Consider the following 19,873-nt stretch of genomic DNA (forward strand, 5'->3'; position numbering starts at 1 on the left):
TTGGTTTCTGCTCTCTTCACTGTGCAGCGAAGTGCTTGTCACGAGACAGGTGTTTACATTCCACAGTCTGTGCTGTTGGGTTTTCCCACGGGAAAGGAGACTGGATGTGACGTACACTGGTTTCCTGTTTTTCACTGTTCTTTGCAGTTCAGTGTGTGTTTTGTTCTCTCCGTGCTTTAGAGGAGAGAGGATACTTTCTCTGCTCCGGCAGAGGCAAGATGTTTTTCTGTAACCTACCAGCTTTGAAATGTAAATAAAGCAATATAGAGTATGTGCACGTACTCCTCATCATTCCGCTGTGCACGGGACACTGCAATCTCAACAATATGCAAAGGAGTCTAGTGTAGTTTTGGATGTAGGCTTGATGGCTAGCATTGAGTGGAAAGTGCATTGTGACATGATATTTAACCATCTCCCCCTGTATGCTCTGGTGTTTTTCCAAAACTTTATTGGAAAGATAGAGAAACACGGATGTCATGAATCACCTCTAATTGTCACATTGCCTTATAAAGGTGTGGATTGCAGAATTTTGTGTATTTTTATGCACATCGTTATAATTTCTATATCACTACATCCATATAACAAGGAGCGCTCTTTTTCAGCCATAACTAATTGGAACTCAGTTTCAGCACCTCTCAAGTGCGTGCCATTGAAATTATAACAGAACAAGGCAGGCCTTTATGGTGAGTTTCTGCAGCTCTTTTTCTAGACAAATAGCACAGAAAATAGGGATTGTACAGGCGGAATGTTCTATCATGCACTTTTTAAAAAATCAGTGGAAAATATTTTCTTCTGTTTTCTTCAAACATTCAAGCTCTACATGTGAAGATTTCTTTACTTCATTCACTTTGGCAATGAATCTGTTATCTATACCATTTAGCAAGTCATCCCACTCAACTCACACTGTTAAAGCGGCATTTATTTTTATTTCATTTTCTAAAACATATAAAACATTTATCCTGCCAAATGGGCAATCCAAGGGGCTTTTAATGATACTCCTGAAACGAGGACAAAAATTAACTGAGTAAACGAATCCAAAATAATAAAATAGTGAGTACAGGGGAAAAAAAGTACGAAGAAATACAACAAAAAGATAGAAAATGAAGCTTTCTGAGCTATTTTGAAGTATTTCTTCACATCCGGGTTTGAACTGGAATTTCTTGTTCCTCTCTGCAGTTTTCCTCCTCTTTGAAAAGTTTCTGAAGTACGACCTTCATGCTCTGCCTGGATCGAGCCCTCTTGTTTCTCCCAATCAGGAAATAAATCAGTGGGTTAATACTGCTATTCAGGCAGCTGCATAATAACCCAACAGATATTACAACAAGTTTCAGTTTATAGTCCATAACTAGAGGGAAAAAACTGATTAATAAAATGCAAGAAAATGGGAAATCTAAGAAGAGGAAGAAGAGGAGGGCAAGTAGGATGGCTGTTACAGCTTTTCCCTTCTTCCTCTGTTGTGATCTGAAGTAAACTTTTCTAAACAGGACCAGAGTGGAAACAGTCATGAGTGGGAGGCAAAGTATAGCATTCAATAGAAAGTGGAATAAAGCGGTATACTCTGGAACGGTAAAAAAAGCAACAATCAAGTTGATTGCAATGAGCAGGAAAGAAGTGATCCATATTGTGGCACACACAAGGGTGGAAAAGTGTGGTGGTCGGTGGCATCGATGCCAAAGGGGGAAAACGACAGAAACACACCTGTCCACGCTAATGGCTGTCAACAGATATTGACCAGTGTTGTACATGAAGAAAAAAAGAATGGAACCCAATAATAAAATCAAATGCATATAGGGAAGTAAATATAAAAATGACCTCAGAAGATATATAATGGAAAAAGCAAATAAGCATATGAGAGCCCCAAGGTCAGCAGCAGCCAGATGCAGGATGAAGGTGGTGAAAGGATTCCTCTTCATGCAAAAGACAAGAAACCAGATGACAGTTCCATTCCCAATGATTCCAAAAATGCTAATAAGTAAAATGGAGATAAGTAAAATGGGGATAAGAATGTCTGCTATACAATATGTTGATAATTCATAATCAAAACCATCCTGGGGGGTTAGGTGGTCAGTTTCATTTTCTGCTCCAATATCTTCCAACGAAGCATTCAAAGTGGACCAGGATCCCAGGCCGTCATTGCTCATCTTGCTGGATTTCTACTTGTGAGCTTTTTCTTGTATAGCTCTTACTACTGGGAGAAAATAAACAAATGTGGAGCCAATTTTAGCTATAAAGCTCAACCTATTAAACTGAGACAAACAATAATAAAAGAGACATGCTATAGTGGGAATTAATGACTGATAAACAAACACATTAGGAATATGGTTCACAGGAATGTTTGTCACAACTTATGAGTTTCAAAGGCTTTGGGGGGAAATGAAGTTTGCCGATGTGTTGTGGATCTTTCCTCTAAGTAAAAAAACTGCATTCACAACATCAGTAAGCACATCGTTTTAGAACTCAAATTCTCCTCTTCTGCTCTCTGACTCAGCCATAATATCGGAAATTAACCTCTGTGTCATTGACTTCGGTGGGTGGGAGGTGGAGAAGACGAGTGTGAGAAGGAGTTGAACAGCTCTTGTGATTCTGGAATGAATTGGGAAGGCATATGTAATTTTATTGTTATTAAAATGTGATTTTAATACAATAGATTAGACAGCAAGATTTTAACAATGGGGAATGTATTAGACAAACCATTACTCTATCCTGCCTAGTACTTGCTGCTCTGACTGGATGTGGGAACCAAAAATTCCTGCCATCTTCACCAGCCATCCACCTGGTATCCTTCTAACAGAACACTCCAGGGAGTTAGCTTGCCCCACCTATCAGCCAAAGGTGCACAGCATTGCCATTCAGCTACAGATCCCCTCTTACCTTTGCTAATGAATGACATCAAAAGTAGCTATTCACATTGCTCTCAAAAACTTTGGATCAGCATCCCTCCAGCATGGTGAGTGGGAGCAGCAAGTGGTGCTGGAATAAGCAGGTAATCGGAAGATTTTCAGAAATTGTTAAGACGCCTCATCTGGTTCTTAGCAAGAAGTGTAGGATTCTGTCCATGTGTCTTCAGTTCTGTGTAATCCATTTGCCAGCATCGTGTGATAAGCTGGTTTCTTTGTGCATTGGCAAACTCAGGAGGAGACTCTTGCCTTCTAAAGTTCACTGCACCAAGCAAGCACTCTTGAGAAGAGAGAGTTTGCAAATGGTAAGCAAGTCCAACTTCTCTTTGTCCCTATCTGGAGAAGCATCTTTATTGATTAGAGTGTCACCTGACCCATTAACAGAAAGACTAACCAGTGTATTCAGAGAGTAATCTGTTTGCGGTTGGTTCTGCTAGGGAAGAACGTAGGCTGGGGTGGAGAAATATATCTGAAGAACAAAAAAGAGAGTCCTGCTAGATCAGGCCAGTGGCCCTTGCAGTCAGTTGTCCTGGTCTCACAGTGGCCAAACAGATGGTTCAAGGAAGACCACAACTGCTTCTGAACACAACAGTACTCTCCTCCCCCATGATGTTCTGCTGGCAGGCCTTAATCACCTTATTTTTCCAACCCCGTTGGGATAACTTTGACATGTGTAGGAGGCCAATAGGCTTTTTTTAGTTTGACTTCAGCACACTTCGGCCCAATCCCACATGCATCAATTCTTTAAAGCCTTTATTTTTATTTATATACTCTTCAATCCATCCTGGTGACAAGGAAAAAAACAAATTCTTTGTCTACTTTTGCTTCATTGACTATGCTAAAGCCTTTGACTGTGTCGACCACAGCGAACTATGGCAAGTTCTTAAAGAAATGGGAGTGCCTGATCACCTCATCTGTCTCCTGAAAAATCTCTATGTGGGACAAGAAGCTACAGTTAGAACTGGATATGGAACAACTGATTGGTTCAAAATTGGGAAGGGAGTTCAGCAAGGCTGTATATTGTCTCCCTGCTTATTTAACTTATATGCAGAATTCATATAATGATGGCAGAAAGTGAGGAGGAATTAAAGGACCTTTAAATGAGGGTGAAAGAGGAGAGCACAAAATATGGTCTGAAGCTCAACATCAAAAAAACGAAGATTGTGGCCACTAGTCCCATCACCTCCTGGGAAATAGAAGGGGAAGAAATGGAGGCAGTTAGAGATTTTACTTTCTTGGGCTCCATGATCACTGCAGATGGTGACAGCAGTCACAAAATTAAAAGATGCCTGCTCCTTGGGAGAAAGGCAATGGCAAACCTAGACAGCATCTTAAAAAGCAGTGACATCACCTTGCCAACAAAGGTCTGTATAGTTAAAGCCATGGTTTTCCCAGTAGTGATATATGGAAATGAGAGCTGGACCATAAAGAAGGCTGATCGCCGAAGAATTGATGCTTTTGAATTATGGTGCTGGAGGAGACTCTTGAGAGTCCCATGGACTGCAAGAAGATCAAACACATCCATTCTTAAGGAAATTAGCCCTGAATGCTCACTGGAAGGCTCCAATACTTTTTTTAAAAAAAATAATTTTTATTGACAAACCAATCAAATCACATTAGTTCCAAATTACAAAGCCAATTTTTCAAAATTTTGTTGAGGGTACCCATGTTTCGACCTCAGAAAGGGATCCAGTCATCTCTTATTACTGCTGCTTTGATGTTCACAGTTCTGTCCATATAATGTTTACAGTTCTGTCCATTCCTCTCTTTGTTGTTTTCCTTTTCAAATCAACTCTTCTTGTTATTATCATATATCTTTCCTTTCTTTATAACCTCTGAAAGTCTCCACAAGCGAATTGAAACAAACGTATTATAGTCCTGTGTGGATTTTCACATTAATCCAAAAATCATATTCAGACAGCAGACGTATTTCAGCACTTCCAAAAAACAGTCTTAGTATCTGCTCATTATCTTTCGCAAACTTGTCGCTCTCACTTTGATCTTTTTCAGGGGGTTCTGCCAAGTCAAACACAGAGTCAAGTATGATAACAGAGCCATGGCTTCCTCCCCCTCTTGATCGTCAATCTTGCAACAAGCCTGTCTGTCATGGCGAATCTCTTTTTAGAGCTACGTCATTCCAAAGGCCCTCATTCCTTTCCAGATCTTCCCCAACACAAATCCTTTTGGTTAATAATTCATTTCCACACAGTTCATAATTATCTCACTTGATGTCAATTGTTGCAACGGTTCTTCTTGGGGGGGATTGTTAGGTAATCACATAGAGAGAAAAAAGAAAAGTTCCCCTCCTTCCGCCCCATTCCGACATACCAACATCTTTCATGCATCTTCTTGATTTATTTTCCTGTTGAATCCAGCCCGTCGCTCAGCTTCACAGAAGTTGCTACGGTTAGCAGTCAGTACTCCCTTTCTTCACTCGAAACATGTGCATTTGCTGCTCACTAATTGTTTATTTTGAGCTCCTGCAACCAGGTTGCGCGGTGAGAAGTAGTGTCCAGGAGAGCGGCCTCACACGAGTGCTGTGCATCTAGTGCCCTCACCCCCCTCCTTCTTACAAACTTGGGGGTGATTTATAGGCACCGCAGACGAGGCAGTATTTCCCCCTCCCCAGGTAAAACTCAGGAGGCTAATTACTCCCATCTTAGTCTCTCAATTACCTCGTGTGAGTCGGAGAGATGGTATTGTCAGCCATCTTCCAATACACCCCTAGCGGCCCCCCCCCCAGTCTTCAATACTTTGGCCACCTCATGAGAAGAGAAGACTCTCCGGAAAAGACCCTGATGTTGGGAAAGATGGAGGGCACAAGGAGAAGGGGACAACAGAGGACGAGAAGATTGGACAGTGTTCTCGAAGCTACAAACATGAGTCTGACCAAACTGTGGGAGGCAGTGGAAGACAGGAATGCCTGGCGTAGGGGCATGGGGTCACGAAGAGTCGGACACGACTAAACGACTAAACAAAAATTCTTCATTCCATCTTGGCGACAAGGAAAAAATTAATTCTCAGTCTGAATAAGGCTGCAATCTAGCCAGATTATGGGATTATGTGTTTGTGTGTGAGAGAGAGACCTACTTCCATCAGGTTCTCAGTTTTTCCCACACTCACTCATTCAATATCCCATTCCACTGAGTTTTCTTTGGGTTGTTCTAGGGGTTTTATGTCTTTTATGCTACAGGAGCCGAAACATGGGGAGTATCAACTCGATATTACTGCATATGAGATTGAAATATGTGGTATAGAAGACTCTGTATGAGAATGGTATACTGGGCACATATCTAAAATAACATGAAGATAATGCACTTTGGAGGTCATCTATTTTAACCCCCTGCTCAATGCTAAAATCCTGTGGTCAACCTGAAATCAGTAATCCACATTGAATGCAGATCAACAAGGCTACGGACAATGCAACCCAAAGTACCACACACTGACTTACTAGGAATTAGAATGACTCATTAGAACAAGAGTGATATAGACTTCTTGTTTCCTGCTGACGGAAATGGCTGCCTGCCACAAGAACGGACTCTCAGCTGTTCCAGTAATTCAGGGCTGATAAGGGGGTAATCAGGCCTGCCGACCTCCCCATGGTGGGGGAGGGCTGTCTTGCCCACAGATTGTCCGTTATCTGTCCTCCGCAACAAGATGTGGGGGCAGGGACGCTGGGCTTGGAGCATGGAATGACGAGCTGGGCACTCTCTGAAGCCACTCCCATGTGCCGAAATACCTGTTTTCAATAAATGAATGAGATTTGGGCAAAAAACAGGCATGTTCCAGATGGAAAGAGATAAAAGAAAAATCTGCCTAATTATACAGTTGCTGGTTGCTAAGTTTTGGACTCTAAAAGGACTCTCATCTTGATGTGTGGATTAATGAGGTGAGCAACTGCTGTCTTTTTGCATTTGTCATATTTGTTACCTCATGGCAAAGCTCGCCCAGAAAGAAATTAATTATTCAAAGGGAACACAAGAGGTGAAATCTCAATTGAATGTAGGATGCACAGCCCTCAACGGAGAACTGGCAGAGTAAGATCTGATATGAAAGCGGCTTGGGCTGAGGATGGGAGGGAAAAAAATGGCGGCTGTGTTGCACAGTTACAAAAAGAAAGGAATTCCTTTGGACTACAGAAGGGGGTACCTCATTCTAAGACACATCTGTCTGTATGAATTATTTTTATATATGATTTGAGGACACAATTATGGTGAATTGTGGAGCCCTCTCAGTTTTCTTAGGGCCCAGGAGAGCTGGGGGGGGGGGGCTTCCTTTAGAAGAACCGAAAATAATTCTCATATTACATACAGATCCTGAAGCATACCCCACAATTCAGTACTTAATGGAAACATACAGACACAACAGGTTACTAATAACAGGTTACTAAGAGAGATCAGGAAGAATTTGGTGATAGGCCGCCACCAACTTCAACTTAGGAACAAAGCCGGGAGCCTTAACGAGAATACAAAGAATGAAGGAGAGATCAAAGAAAGAGGACTGCACTTCAAAAATAATTGGACAGAGATTAATATGGAATAAGAAATGCCTCCTGTGTGTTAATATAAGGAACTGTTTAAAAAGATAGTGAGTCACAGAAACAACGACTGATGGATTGAGAAGATAAGCACGGTTAAAATCAGAGTTATGAAAATGGAAAATAGTGAAGAATGCAGAGACTTTAATGTGGACAGTATCTCTAGACATCTGGAGCATGGGGAGTTCCCTTTTGAAATTTTTAATAATTGGAATATATAATTGGTGGTATTGCTACTATTATAATATTGAATGATTTGCTTTGATTTGTCATTAATAAATTCAAAAAATAATATTAATATATAATTCTGCAGTTGAAAATAATGGAAAGAGGGTTTACCTCCATGTCTCCTCAGAGATATACAACCTGTGGATATTAACAAATAAATTTATAATAATAAGATACTGAGTTCAGAGTAGAACAAGTACCTGTCACGGTTTGGTTTACAGGAGGTCGAAGTCCTGGTAGAGGAAAAATAAATAAATGCTCAATCTGAATAAGGCTGCTATCTAGCCAGAACAAGAGATAGTATTTCTGTGTGTGTGAGTGCGTTTGTGTGTGTGTGTGTGTGTGTGTGTGTGTGAGAGAGAGAGAGAGAGAGAGAGAGAGACCTACATCATGCCCTCTACCACCTGGTTCTTAGTTTTCTCCATTCAGTCATTCCATATCCAATTCCACTGAATTTTCTTGGGGTTATTCTGGGGTTTTTATGCCCCTCTCAGCGCTACACAAAGCATGCCTCTTATGCAATGGTGGTATAGTTTTGGATGCAGGAGCCCAAATATGGGAAGTATCAACTTGATATTACTGGACATGATACTTAAATATGTGATATAGAAGACTCTGTATGAGAATGGTATACAGTGGATGCTTGGGTTGTGAATGTGATCTGTGCAGGATGCACTTTCACAACCCGCAGCATTCGCAACCTGCAGCAGTGCATCTGCGCATGCGTGGGTTGCGATTCGGCGCTTCTGTGCATGTGCAAGGCGCGATTTAGTGCTTCTGCTCATGTGCAACCGCTGAAACCTGGAAGTAACCCGTTCCGCTACTTCCGGGTTTTGGCACGTCCATAACCCTACAAAACACAACCTGAAGCACCTGTGACCTGAGGTATGACTGTACTGGGCACATGTTCATGACCGTTAAATGCCAGGACATTGTTATCTGCCACCAGAGCTATCTTGGTTGAACTTCTGCAGAAGATAGTTGGGTGTTTCCTGTGAGAGGCAACACTTAGAAAAGCGTCAAAACCAAAACTGATATTATGGGGAAAGTAACTATATATGCAATAATGATATGCAAAAGCATTCCAAAATATTATTGGGATGATTGAAGAACTGGACCTCAGACCAAATTCAGTTCCAAATTCTTGTGCTCTATCCTTCTTCAGCAGTCCAACAGCAAGTTGATTCCTCTCTTTTGAAGCATCAGATTTAATTTCATTAATCACACACACACACACACACACACACACACACACACGCACACAAACTCTAAGAGAGAGAGACAGAGAGAGAGAGAGAAACACAGACACAGACACAGACAGAGACTGCAGGAGCTAGGATTGAAGACAGTAATTTCTCCCTGTTACCCATCAGGTGCTTTGTGCCATTCTTATGAGGAGTGTTACTTGCTCAGGCTGATTTTTGGTTAGCTTTTTATGTGAGCAGCTTGCTGCCTCTCAATTGCATTAGAGCCTTTGCACACTGTGGTGGGTCACTTAGCTTGTGCCAGTGAAAAGCTAATCAGCTTAAGAGGAGCCCAGTCATCCTCTCCCCTGCTCAGAGGTGACTCTTTGCTCTGCAATGCAGAGTGGACTGCATGGTTTCACCTGACTGTTTTATTCTCATGCCTCATCCCTATCCCTATCCTTCTAAATAGCATGATGTGTCAAGGTGAGTCCTTATCCATGGTGATTTTGCTTCTTCACCATGCAAAGGAGTCTAGTGTAGGTTTGGATATAGGCTTGATGGCTAGCATTGAGTGGAAAGTGCATTGTGGCATGATATGGAACCATCTCCCCTGTATGCTCTGGTGCTTTTTTCAAAAACTTTATTGGAAAGATTGAGAAACATTGATGTCATGAATCACTTCTGCTAATTGTCACATTGCCCTATAAAGGTGTAGATAGCAGAACTTTGTGTATTTCAATATGCACATAGATGGCATAGATAGCAGAACTTTGTGTATTTCAATATGCACATAGATGCACATAGATGGGAGTCCTGGTTGCGCTCGGGACTGAAGAGCTCACCTGACAGGGTTAAAATGGGGGGGGGGAGCAGGAAGCTCTGGCCATTCCACTGGGATCATGCTAGGTGGCTTTAGCCAATAGCCAGTAGGTGGTGTGATCCCAGGTGCTTTAAAAACAGCAGTGTGATGCAAGTGGGGCATTTGCACTTGCACGGCTGAACACCCTCCCACCCTCCCTAGTTTAGGTAGAGTTGCTTGGCCTTGCTTTGGTTTGGGTTGCCTGTTTTGGAACAGGGGCTGGATAGGATTCCCCCCCCCCCATTTGGCAGATTGGCTTTAGCCATTTGATTTTTGCCTACCCCTTAGCAAATCGTCACAACTTGAAAGGTGATGGTTAGGCATTGGCTCAGTTGGATTGTGGGGAGGGGAGGTGTGGCCATCACCTGCCCCTCCTGGAACTGAGTATTCTGTTAAAGGAATATGGGGATCCTGGATCTCGCCCAAAGTCTGCTTGAGGGGCTAGGGCAATGCCAGGACCACAGGAACCCCAGGGTGAGCTTAGGTTGGTTCTCATCGAGCTTGCTCCCTCATTTGGTTTACCGCATTTGACGATCACCCTGAGAGGTGGAGTCAGTTATAGTGGGGAGTCAATGCCTAAGCCAATACCGCTCACCTGATTGTATTTCAATAAAGTTGTGGCCAAAATTTGCCCCCAAAGTTAAACTAATTTAAGTGTCCATGTGTATTTATTTCAGGGGTGGGTCTTGGGGCCTCGATACACAATTATAATTTCTATATCACTACATCCAGATAATAAGCAGTGCTCTTTTTTAGCCGTAACTAACTGGAACTGAGTTCCAGCACCTCTCAGGTGCGTGCTGTTGCAATTGTAAAAGAACAAAGGAGGCCTTTATGGTGAGTTTCTGCACCTCTTTTTCTAGAAAAATAGCACAGAAAATAGGGATTGTAATGGTGGAATGCACTTTTTTAAAAATCTGGGAGAAATATTTTCTTCTGTTTTCTTCAAACATTCAAGCTCAACATGTGAAGATTTCTTTACTTCATTCCTTTGGCAATGAATCTGTTTTCTATACCATTTAGCAAGTCATCTCTCTTAACTCAAAGTCTGTTGAAGTGGCATTTCATTTTTATTTAATTTTCTAAAACATACAAAGCATTGATCCTGCCAAATGGGCAATCCAAGGGGCTTTTAATGGTACTGCTGAAACAAGGACAAAAATTAACAGAGTAAATGAATCCAAAATAGTAAAATTGTGAATACAGAGGAAAACAAGTACCAAGAAAAACACCAAGAGATAGAAAATGACACTTTCTGAGCTTTTTTGAAGTCATGGCATCCGGGTTTGAACTGGAACTTCTTGTTCCTCTCTGCAGTTTTCCTCCTCTTTGAAAATCCTCTGGAGTATGACCTTCATGCTCTCCCTAGATCGAGCCCTCTTGTTTCTCCCAATCAGGAAATAAATCAGTGGGTTAATACTGCTATTCAGGCAGCTGCATAATAACCCAACAGATATTGCAAAAGATTCAACATTATAGGCTATAAATGGAGTGAAAAAACGGATCAATGCAATGCAAGTTAATGGGAAAGCTAAGAAGAGGAAGAAGAGGAGGGCAAGTAGAATGGCTGTTAAAGCTTTTCCCTTCTTCCTCTGTTGTGATCTAAAGTAAAGTTTTATAAACAGGACCAGAGTGGAAACAGTCATGAGTGGGAGGCAAAGTATAGCATTCATTAGAAGGTGGTAGAAAATGGTATACAGTAGAATGTTAAAAATATAAAGAATGCTGGAGATTACAGTGAGCAGGAAAGAAATGATCCATATTGTGGCACACACAATGGTGGAAAAGTGTGGTGGTCGGTGGCATCTATGCCAAAGTGGGAAGACGACAGAAACACACCTGTCCATGCTGATGGCTGTCAACAGATATTGACCAGTGTTGTACATAAACAACAACAAATTATCAAATACTGCAAACAAGTTAATATAAAAAGGTAAGAATGGAAATAAAGTCAAAATTCTCATAATTGAAAGAGGAGATAAGCTCATGAGAGCCCCAAGGTCAGCAACAGCCAGATGTAGTATGAAAGTGGTGAAAGGATTCCTCTTCATGCAAAAACCAAGTAACCAAATGACAGTTCCATTCCCAATGATTCCAAAAATGCTAATAAGTAAAATGGAGATGGAGATAAGAATTTCTGCTATGTGATATGGTGATAATTCATAATCAAAACCATCCTGGGGGGTTACGAAGTCAGTTCCATTTTCTGCTCCAATATCTTCCAATGAAGCATTCAAAGTGGACCAGGATCCCAGGCCATCATTGCTCATCTTGTTGTATCTGGACTTTTGGGCTTTTTCTTGTATAGCTCTTACAACCAGGAGAAAATAAATGTGGAGTCAGTTTTAGCTATAAAGCTCAACCATATTAAACTGAGGCACTCAAACAATAACAAAAGAGACCTGCTATAGTGGGAATTCATGACTGATAAACACTTTAGGAATACAGTCATTGGAATGTTTGCCACAACTTATCAGTTTCAAAGGCTCAGGGGGGGAATGGAGTTTGCGGATGTGTTGTGGATCTTTTGCTCTGAGTAAAAAAAAAAATACATTCACAACATCTGTAAGCATATTGTTTTAGAACTCAAATTCTCCTCTTCTGCTCTCTGACTAAGCCTTAAGATCAGAAATTAACCTCTTGTGTCATGGATATTGGTTGGTTGGGTGTTGGAGAAGAGGAGTGTGAGAAGGAGTTGAACAGCTCTTGTGATTCTGGAATGAATTGGGAAGGCATGTGTAATTTTATTGTAATTAAAATGTGATTTTGAACAAAAGTGGATAAATAAAACTCAAGTTGAATAGGGATTATTAAGAAATATGAAAATAAACCCCACAATAGATTAGCCAGACAGCAAGATTTTTGCAAAGCGGAATGTATTAGACAGACCTTTAGTCCATCCTGCCTAGTACTTTCTGCTCTGACTGGATGTGGGAAGCAAAAATTCCTGTCGTCTTCACCAGCCATCCACCTGGTATCCTTCTAACAGAACACTCCAGGGAGTTAGCTTGTCCCACCTATCAGCCAAAGGTGCACAGCATTGCCACTCAGCTACAGATCCCCTCTTACCTTTGCTAATGAATGACACCAAAATTAGCAATTCTCATTGCTCTCAAAAACTTTGGATCAGCATCCCTCCGGCATGGTGAGTGGGAGCAGCAAGTGGGGCTGGAATAAGCAGGTAATCGGAACATTTTCAGAAATTGTGAAGATGCCTCATCTGGCTCTTAGCATGATGTCTAGGATCCTTCCTACGTGTCTTCAGTTCTGTGTAATCCATTTGCCAACATCGTGTGATAAGATGATTGTATTCCACATTGGGTCTCAGGATAGCATTTGGCAAACTCAGGAGGAGATTCTTGCCTTCTAAAGTTCAGTGTCCGAAGAAGGAACTCTTGAGAAGAGATTGTTTGCAAGCGGTAAGGAAGTCCAACTTCTCTTTGTCCCTCCTGCTGGCTGATACAGGAGCCCAAACATGGAAAGTATCAACCTGATATTACTGCATATGAGAGTGAAATATGTGATATAGAAGACTCTGTATGAGAATGGTCTACTGGGCACATGTCCTTGACCGTTAAATGCCAGGACCTTGTTATCTGCCACCAGAGCTATCTTGCTTGAACTTCTGCAGAAGATTGTTGGGTGTTTCCTGTGAGAGGAGACAGTTACAAAAGCATTAAAAACCCAAAACGTATATTATGGGGAAAACAACTACACATGTAATAATGATATGCAAAAGAATTCCAAAACATTATGGGAGTAATTAAAGGTCTGGGCCTCAGACCACATCCAGTTCTCAATCCTTGGGTTCTATCCTTCTTCAGCAGTCCAACAGCAAGTTAATTCCTCTCTTTTGAAGCATCATATTTACTTTCATTAATCGCACACACACACAAGCGCACACTTGAGAGACAGCCACAAACATGGACACGGACACGGACACGGACACGGACACGGACACGGACACAGACACAGACACAGACACAGACACAGACACAGACACAGACACAGACACAGACACAGACTGCAGGAGCTAGGATTGAAGACAGTAATTTCTCCCTGTTACCCATCAGGTGCTTTGTGCCATTCTCATGATGAGAGTTACTTGCTCAGGCTGATTTTGGGTTAGCCTTTTATGTGAGCAGCTTGCTGACTCTCAATTGTATTAGAGCCTTTGCACATTGTGGTGGGACACTTAGGTTGTGCCAGTGAAAAGCTAATCAGTTTAAGAGGAGCCCGGTCATTTCTCCCATGCTCAGAGGTGACTCTTTGCTATGCAATGCACAGTGGACTGCATGGTTTCACTTGATTGCTTTATTCTCATGCCCCATGCCAATCCTTCTTAATAAGTATTGACCAGAATGATGTGTCAAGGTGAGTCTTTATTCATGGTGATTTCAGTTCTTCACCATGCAAAGGAGTCTAGTGTAGCTTTGGATATAGGCTTGATGGCTAGCATTAAGTGGAAAGTGCATTGTGACATGATATGGACCCCCCCCCCGTATCATCTGGTTTACCCCAAAAAAAACTTTATTGGAAAGATAGAGAAACACTGATGTCATGAATCACTTCTGCTAATTGTCACATTGCCCTATAAAGGTGTAGATGGCAGAACTTTGTGTATTTCTATATGCACATAGATGGGATCCTCATAACAGAGTCCTGGCTGTGCTCGAGACCCAAGAGCTCACCTGACAGGGTTAAAATGGGGGGGGGGAGCAGGAAGCTCTGGCCATTCCACTGGGATCATGCCAGGTGGCTTTATCCAATAGCCAGTAGGTGGTGTGATCCCAGGTGCTTTAAAAGCAGCAGTGTGATGCAAGTGGGGCATTTGCACTTGCACGGCTGAACACCCTCCCACCCTCCCTGGTTTAGGTAGAGTTGCTTGGCCTTGCTTTGGTTTGGGTCGCCTGTTTTGGAACAGGGGCAGGGTAGGATTTTTTTTTCCATTTTGCAGATAGGCTTTAGCCATTTGATTTTTGCCTACACCTTAGCAAATTGTCACGACTTGTAAGGCGGTGGTTAGGCATTGGCTCAGTTGGATTGTGGGGAGGGGAGGTGTGGCCATCACCTGCCCCTCCTGGAACTGTGTATTCTGTTAAAGAATCTGGGGGTCCTGGATCTTGTCCGAAGTCCGCTTGAGGGGCTAGGGCCATGCCAGGACCACAGGAACCCCGGGGTGAGCTTAGGTTGGTTCTCATCAAGCTTGCTCCCTCGTTTGGTTTACCGCATTTCATGATCACCCTGAGAGGTGGAGCCAGTTATAGTGGGGAGTCAATGCCTAAGCCAATACCGCTCACGTGATTGTATTTCAATAAAGTTGTGGCCAAAATTTGCCCCAAAAGTTAAACTAATATAAGTGTCCGTGTGTATTTCTTTCAGGGTTGGTCTTGGGGCCTCGATACACAATTATAATTTCTATATCACTACATCCAGATAATAAGCAGTGCTCTTTTTAGGCGTAACTAATTGGAACTCAGTTTCAGCACCTCTCAGGTGCATGCCGTTGCAATTGTAAAAGAACAAGGTGAGTTTCTGCACCTCTTTTTCTAGAAAATGCCTGCCAACCTAGCAGTTCAAAAGTACCCCCGGGTGCAAGTAGATAAATAGGGACCACTTACCAGCGGGAAGGTAAACGGCGTTCCGTGTGCTGCGCTGGTTCGCCAGATGCAGCTTGTCACGCTGGCCACGTGACCTGGAAGTGTCTGCGGACAGCGCTGGCTCCCGGCCTATAGAGTGAGATGAGCGCACAACCCTAGAGTCTGGCAAGACTGGCCCGTATGGGCAGGGGTACCTTTACCTTTACCTTTACCTTTTTCTAGAAAAATAGCCCAGAAAATAGGGATTGTACTGGTGGAATGTTCTATCATGCACTTTTTTTAAAATCTGGGAGAAATGTTTTCTTCTATTTGCTTCAAACATTCGAGCTCTGCATTTGAAGATTTCTTTACTTCATTCCTTTGGCAATGAATCTGTTTTCTATACCATTTAGCAAGTCATCCCTCTTAACTCAAAGTCTGTTGAAGTGGCATTTCTTTTTATTTAATTTTCTAAAACATACAAAGCATTACTCCTGCTAAAACAAGGACTGCTAAAACAAGGACAAAAATTAACAGAGTAAATGAATCCAAAATAGTAAAATAGTGAGTACAGAGGAAAACAAGTACCAAGAGATAGAATATGACGCTTTCTGAGCTTATTTGAAGTCTTTCTTCACATCTGGGTTTGAACTGAAACTTCTCGTTTCTCTCTGCAGTTTTCCCCCTCCTTGAAAAGTCTCTGGAGTATGACCTTCATGCTCTCCCTGGATCGAGCCCTCTTGTTTCTCCCAATCAGGAAATAAATCAGTGGATTAATACTGCTATTCAGGCAGCTGCATAAGAACCCAACAGATATTGCAACAAATTGCATTTTATAATCTATAACTGCAGGGAAAGAACTGATTAATAAAATGCTAGTAAATGGGAAAGCTAAGAAGAGGAAAAAGAGGAGGGCAAGGAGGAGGGCTGTTAAAGCTTTTCCCTTCTTCCTCTGTTGTGATCTAAAGTAAACTTTTATAAACAGGACCAGAGTGGAAACAGTCATGAGTGGGAGGCAAAGTATAGCATTCATGAGAAGGTGGTAGAAAATGGTATACGGTAGAATGTTAATAATAGAAGCAATCAAGTTGATTGCAGTGAGCAAGAAAGAAATGATCCATATTGTGGCACACACAAGGGTGGAAAAGTGTGGTGGTCGGTGGCATCGATGCCAAAGTGGGAAAATGACAGAAACACACCTGTCCATGCTAATGGCTGTCAACAGATATTGACCAGTGTTGTACATGAAGAAGAAAATAATGGAAACCAATGTTACAATCAAATGCATATAGGGAGGTAAATATAAAAATGACCACAGAAGATTTATAAGGGAAAAAGGAAATAAGCATATGAGAGCCCCAAGGTCAGCAGCAGCCAGATGCAGGATGAAGGTGGTGAAAGGATTCCTCTTCATGGAAAAGCCAAGAAACCAGATGACAGTTCCATTCCCAATGATTCCAAAAATGCTAATAAGTAAAATGAAGATGTAAATAAGAATGTCTGCTATACGATATGGTGATAATTCATGATCAAAACCATACTGGGGGGTTAGGAGGTCAGTTTCATTTTCTGCTCCAATATCTTCCAATGAAGCATTCAATGTGGACCAGGATCCCAGGCCATCATTGGTCATCTTGCTGGATCTGTACTTTTGAGTACTTTTGGGTACTTTTTCTTGTATAGCTCTTGCTACCAGGACAAAATAAACAAATGTGGAGTCAGTTTTGGCTATAAACCTCAACCAAACTTAAACTGAGACCCTTAAACAATAGCAAAAGAGACATGCTATAGTGGGAATTCATAACTGATTAACAAACAAACACTTTAGGAATATTGTTTAATGGAATGTTTGTTAAAACTCATCAGTTTCAAAGCCTTAGAGGTGAAATGCAATATTCCGGTGGGTTATGGATCTTTCCTATGAGTAAAAAATTGACATTCACAATATCAGTAAGTATAGTCAAATTTCTCAACTTCTGGTCTCTGACTCAACATTAAGATCTGAAACTAACCTCTTGTGTTGCGGACATTGAGGGGGGGATGGTTGGGTGGTAGAGAAGAGGAGTGGGAGAAGGAGTTGAACAGTTCTTGTGATTAGGGAAACAAATGCCAGAATGAATTGGGATGGCGTGTGTAATTTTATTGTTATGAAAATGTGATTTTTAGCAAAAGTGTATGAATAAAACTCAAGACCCACAATACATTAGCCAGAGAGCAAGATTTTTACAATGTCTAATGAATTAGACAAACCTTTAGTCTATCCTCCCTAGTACATTCTGCTCTGACTGGATGTGGGAACCAAAAATTCCTGCCGTCTTCACCAGCCATCCACCTGGTATCCTACTAACAGAACACTCCAGGGAGTTAGCTTGCCTCACCTATCAGCCAAAGGTGCACAGCATTGCCATTGAGCTACAGATCCCCTCTTACCTTTGCTAATGAATCACATCAAAATTAGCAATTCTGATTGCTCTCAAAAACTTTGGATCAGCATCCCTCCGGCATGGTGAGTGGGAGCAGCAAGTGGGGCTGGAATAAGCAGGTAATCAGAAGATTTGCAGAAATTGTTAAGATACCTCATCTGGTTCTTAGCAAGATGTGTAGGATCCTTCCGACATTTCTTCAGTTCTGTGTAATCCATTTGCCAGCATCATGTGATAAGATGACTGTATTCCACATAGGGTCTCAGGATAGCATTTGACAAACTCAGGAGGACACTGCCTTCTAATGTTCAGTGTCCCAAGCAGGAACTCTAGTGAAGAGAGAGTTTGCAAGCGGTAATCAAGTCCAACTTCTCTTTGTCCCTCCTGCTGATACAGGAGCCCAAACATGGAAAGTATCAATTTGATATTACTGCATATGAGACTGAAATATCTGATACAGAAGACTCTATATGAGAATGGTCTACAGGGCACATGTCCTTGACAGTTAAATGCCAGGACCTTGTTATCTGTCACTGGTGCTATCTTGCTTGAACTTCTGCAGAAGATCGTTGTGTGTTTCCCGTGAGAGGAGACAGTTACAAAAGCATCAAACCAAAAAAATTACATTATGGGGGAAATAACAATATATGCAGAAATGATATTCAAAAGCATTCCAAAACATTATGGGGGTAATTAAAGTTCTGGGTCTCAGACCACATCCAGTTCTCAATCATTGGGTTCAATCCTTCTGCATCAGTCCAACAGGAAGTTACCGTATTTTTTTTATCTATAAGACTCACTTTTTCCATCCTAAAAAGTAAGGGGAAATGTGTGTGCTTCTTGTAGAGCGAATGCAGGCTGCGCAGCTATCACAGAAGCCAGAACAGCAAGAGGGATTGCTGCTTTCACTGCGCAGCGATCCCTCTTGCTGTTCTGGCTTCTGAGATTCAGAATATTTTTTTTCTTGTTTTCCTCATCCAAAAACTAGGTGCGTCTTGTGGTCTGGTGTGCCTTATAGAGCGAAAAACACGGTAATTCCTCTCTTTTGAAACATCATATTTACTTTCATTAATCGTGCGCGCACATACACACACAGACTGACTGACTGACTGACTGACTGCAGGAGCTGGGTTGGAAGGCAGTTACCTTCCTCTGCCACCCATCAGGTGCTTTGTGCCATTCTTATGAGGAGTGTTACTTGCTCAGGCTGATTTTTGGTTAGCCTTTTATGTGAGCAGCTTGCTGCCTCTCAATTGCATTAGAGTCTTTGCACACTGTGGTGGACCACTTAGGTTGTGCCAGTGAAAAGCAAATCAGCTTAAGAGGAGCCTGGTCATCTTCTCCCATGTCCAGGGGTGACTCTTTGCTCTGCAATGCAGAGTGGACTGCATGGTTTCACCTGACTGCTTTATTCTCATGCCCCATCCCAATCCTTCTTAATAAGTGTTGACTAGAATGATGTGTCAAGGTGAGTCCATGGTGATGTCAGTTCTTCATCGTGCAAAGGAGTCTAGTGTAGCTTTGGATATATCCTCAATGGCTAGCATTGAGTGGAAAGTGCATTGTGACATGATATTGAACCATCTCTCTCCTGTATCCACTGGTGTATTTTTCAAAAACTTTGATACATTGATGTCATGAATAATTCTGCTAATTGTCACATTGCCCTATAAAGATGTAGATGGCAGAACTTTGTGTATTTCTATATGCACATAGATGGGATCCTCATAACAGAGTACTGGTTGCACTTGGGTTCCAAGAGCTCACCTGACAGGGTTAAAATGGGGGGGGAGCAGTAAGTCCTGGTCATTCCCCTGGGATCATGCCAGGTGGCTTTAGCCAATAGCCAGGAGGTTGTGTGATCCCAGGTGCTTTAAAAACAGCAGTGTGATGCAAGTGGGACACTTGCATTTGCACGGCTGAACAACCACCCACCCTCCCAAGTTCAGGTATAGTCATTTGGCCTTACTTTGGTTTGGGTTGCCTGTTTTGGAATAGTGGCTGGGTAGGAATTTTTTTCCATTTGGCACATTGGCTTTAGCCATTTGATTTTTGCCTACCCCATAGCAAATCATCACATCTTGTAAGGTGGCGGTTAGGCATTAGCTCAGTTGGATTGTGGGGAGCGGGGGTGTGGCCATCACCTGCCCCTCCAGGAACTGG

At 42.1% G+C, this 19,873-nt stretch overlaps 2 protein-coding genes across 4 annotated transcripts in view; both read right to left on the reverse strand.

Moving 5' to 3' along the window:
- Nucleotides 1-19,873, reverse strand: part of LOC309348823 (proto-oncogene Mas-like) — a 36,619-nt gene that overhangs the window by 9,885 nt on the left and 6,861 nt on the right. For both annotated transcript variants that reach the window (XM_081874591.1, XM_081874592.1), the window contains exons 2-3: nucleotides 12,964-13,357; nucleotides 2,872-3,049 (exon numbers count right to left, since the gene is read on the reverse strand). In XM_081874591.1, coding sequence (XP_081730717.1) covers nucleotides 2,872-2,890 — 19 coding nt within the window. In that variant the 5' untranslated portion in view covers nucleotides 2,891-3,049; nucleotides 12,964-13,357. The remainder of the gene's footprint in view (nucleotides 1-2,871; nucleotides 3,050-12,963; nucleotides 13,358-19,873) is intronic.
- LOC309348847 (proto-oncogene Mas-like) lies at nucleotides 10,824-18,171 on the reverse strand. Of its 2 annotated transcripts, XM_081874626.1 has the most exons (3): nucleotides 17,718-18,171; nucleotides 16,797-16,976; nucleotides 10,824-11,848 (listed from the first exon to the last, which is right to left on the reverse strand). In XM_081874626.1, exons 2-3 carry the CDS (start codon nucleotides 16,918-16,920, stop codon nucleotides 10,980-10,982), a joined length of 993 nt encoding a protein of 330 aa, XP_081730752.1. In that variant the 5' UTR covers nucleotides 16,921-16,976; nucleotides 17,718-18,171; the 3' UTR covers nucleotides 10,824-10,979. The 2 variants fall into 2 exon arrangements, with proteins under 2 accessions (XP_081730752.1, XP_081730751.1); XM_081874625.1 differs by lacking the exon at nucleotides 10,824-11,848 and having other exon boundaries at nucleotides 15,882-16,976.

The sequence above is a fragment of the Podarcis erhardii genome (assembly GCF_964252035.2).
Source record: "Podarcis erhardii genome assembly, chromosome: 8".
In the NCBI taxonomy this organism is placed as follows: Eukaryota; Metazoa; Chordata; class Lepidosauria; order Squamata; family Lacertidae; genus Podarcis; species Podarcis erhardii.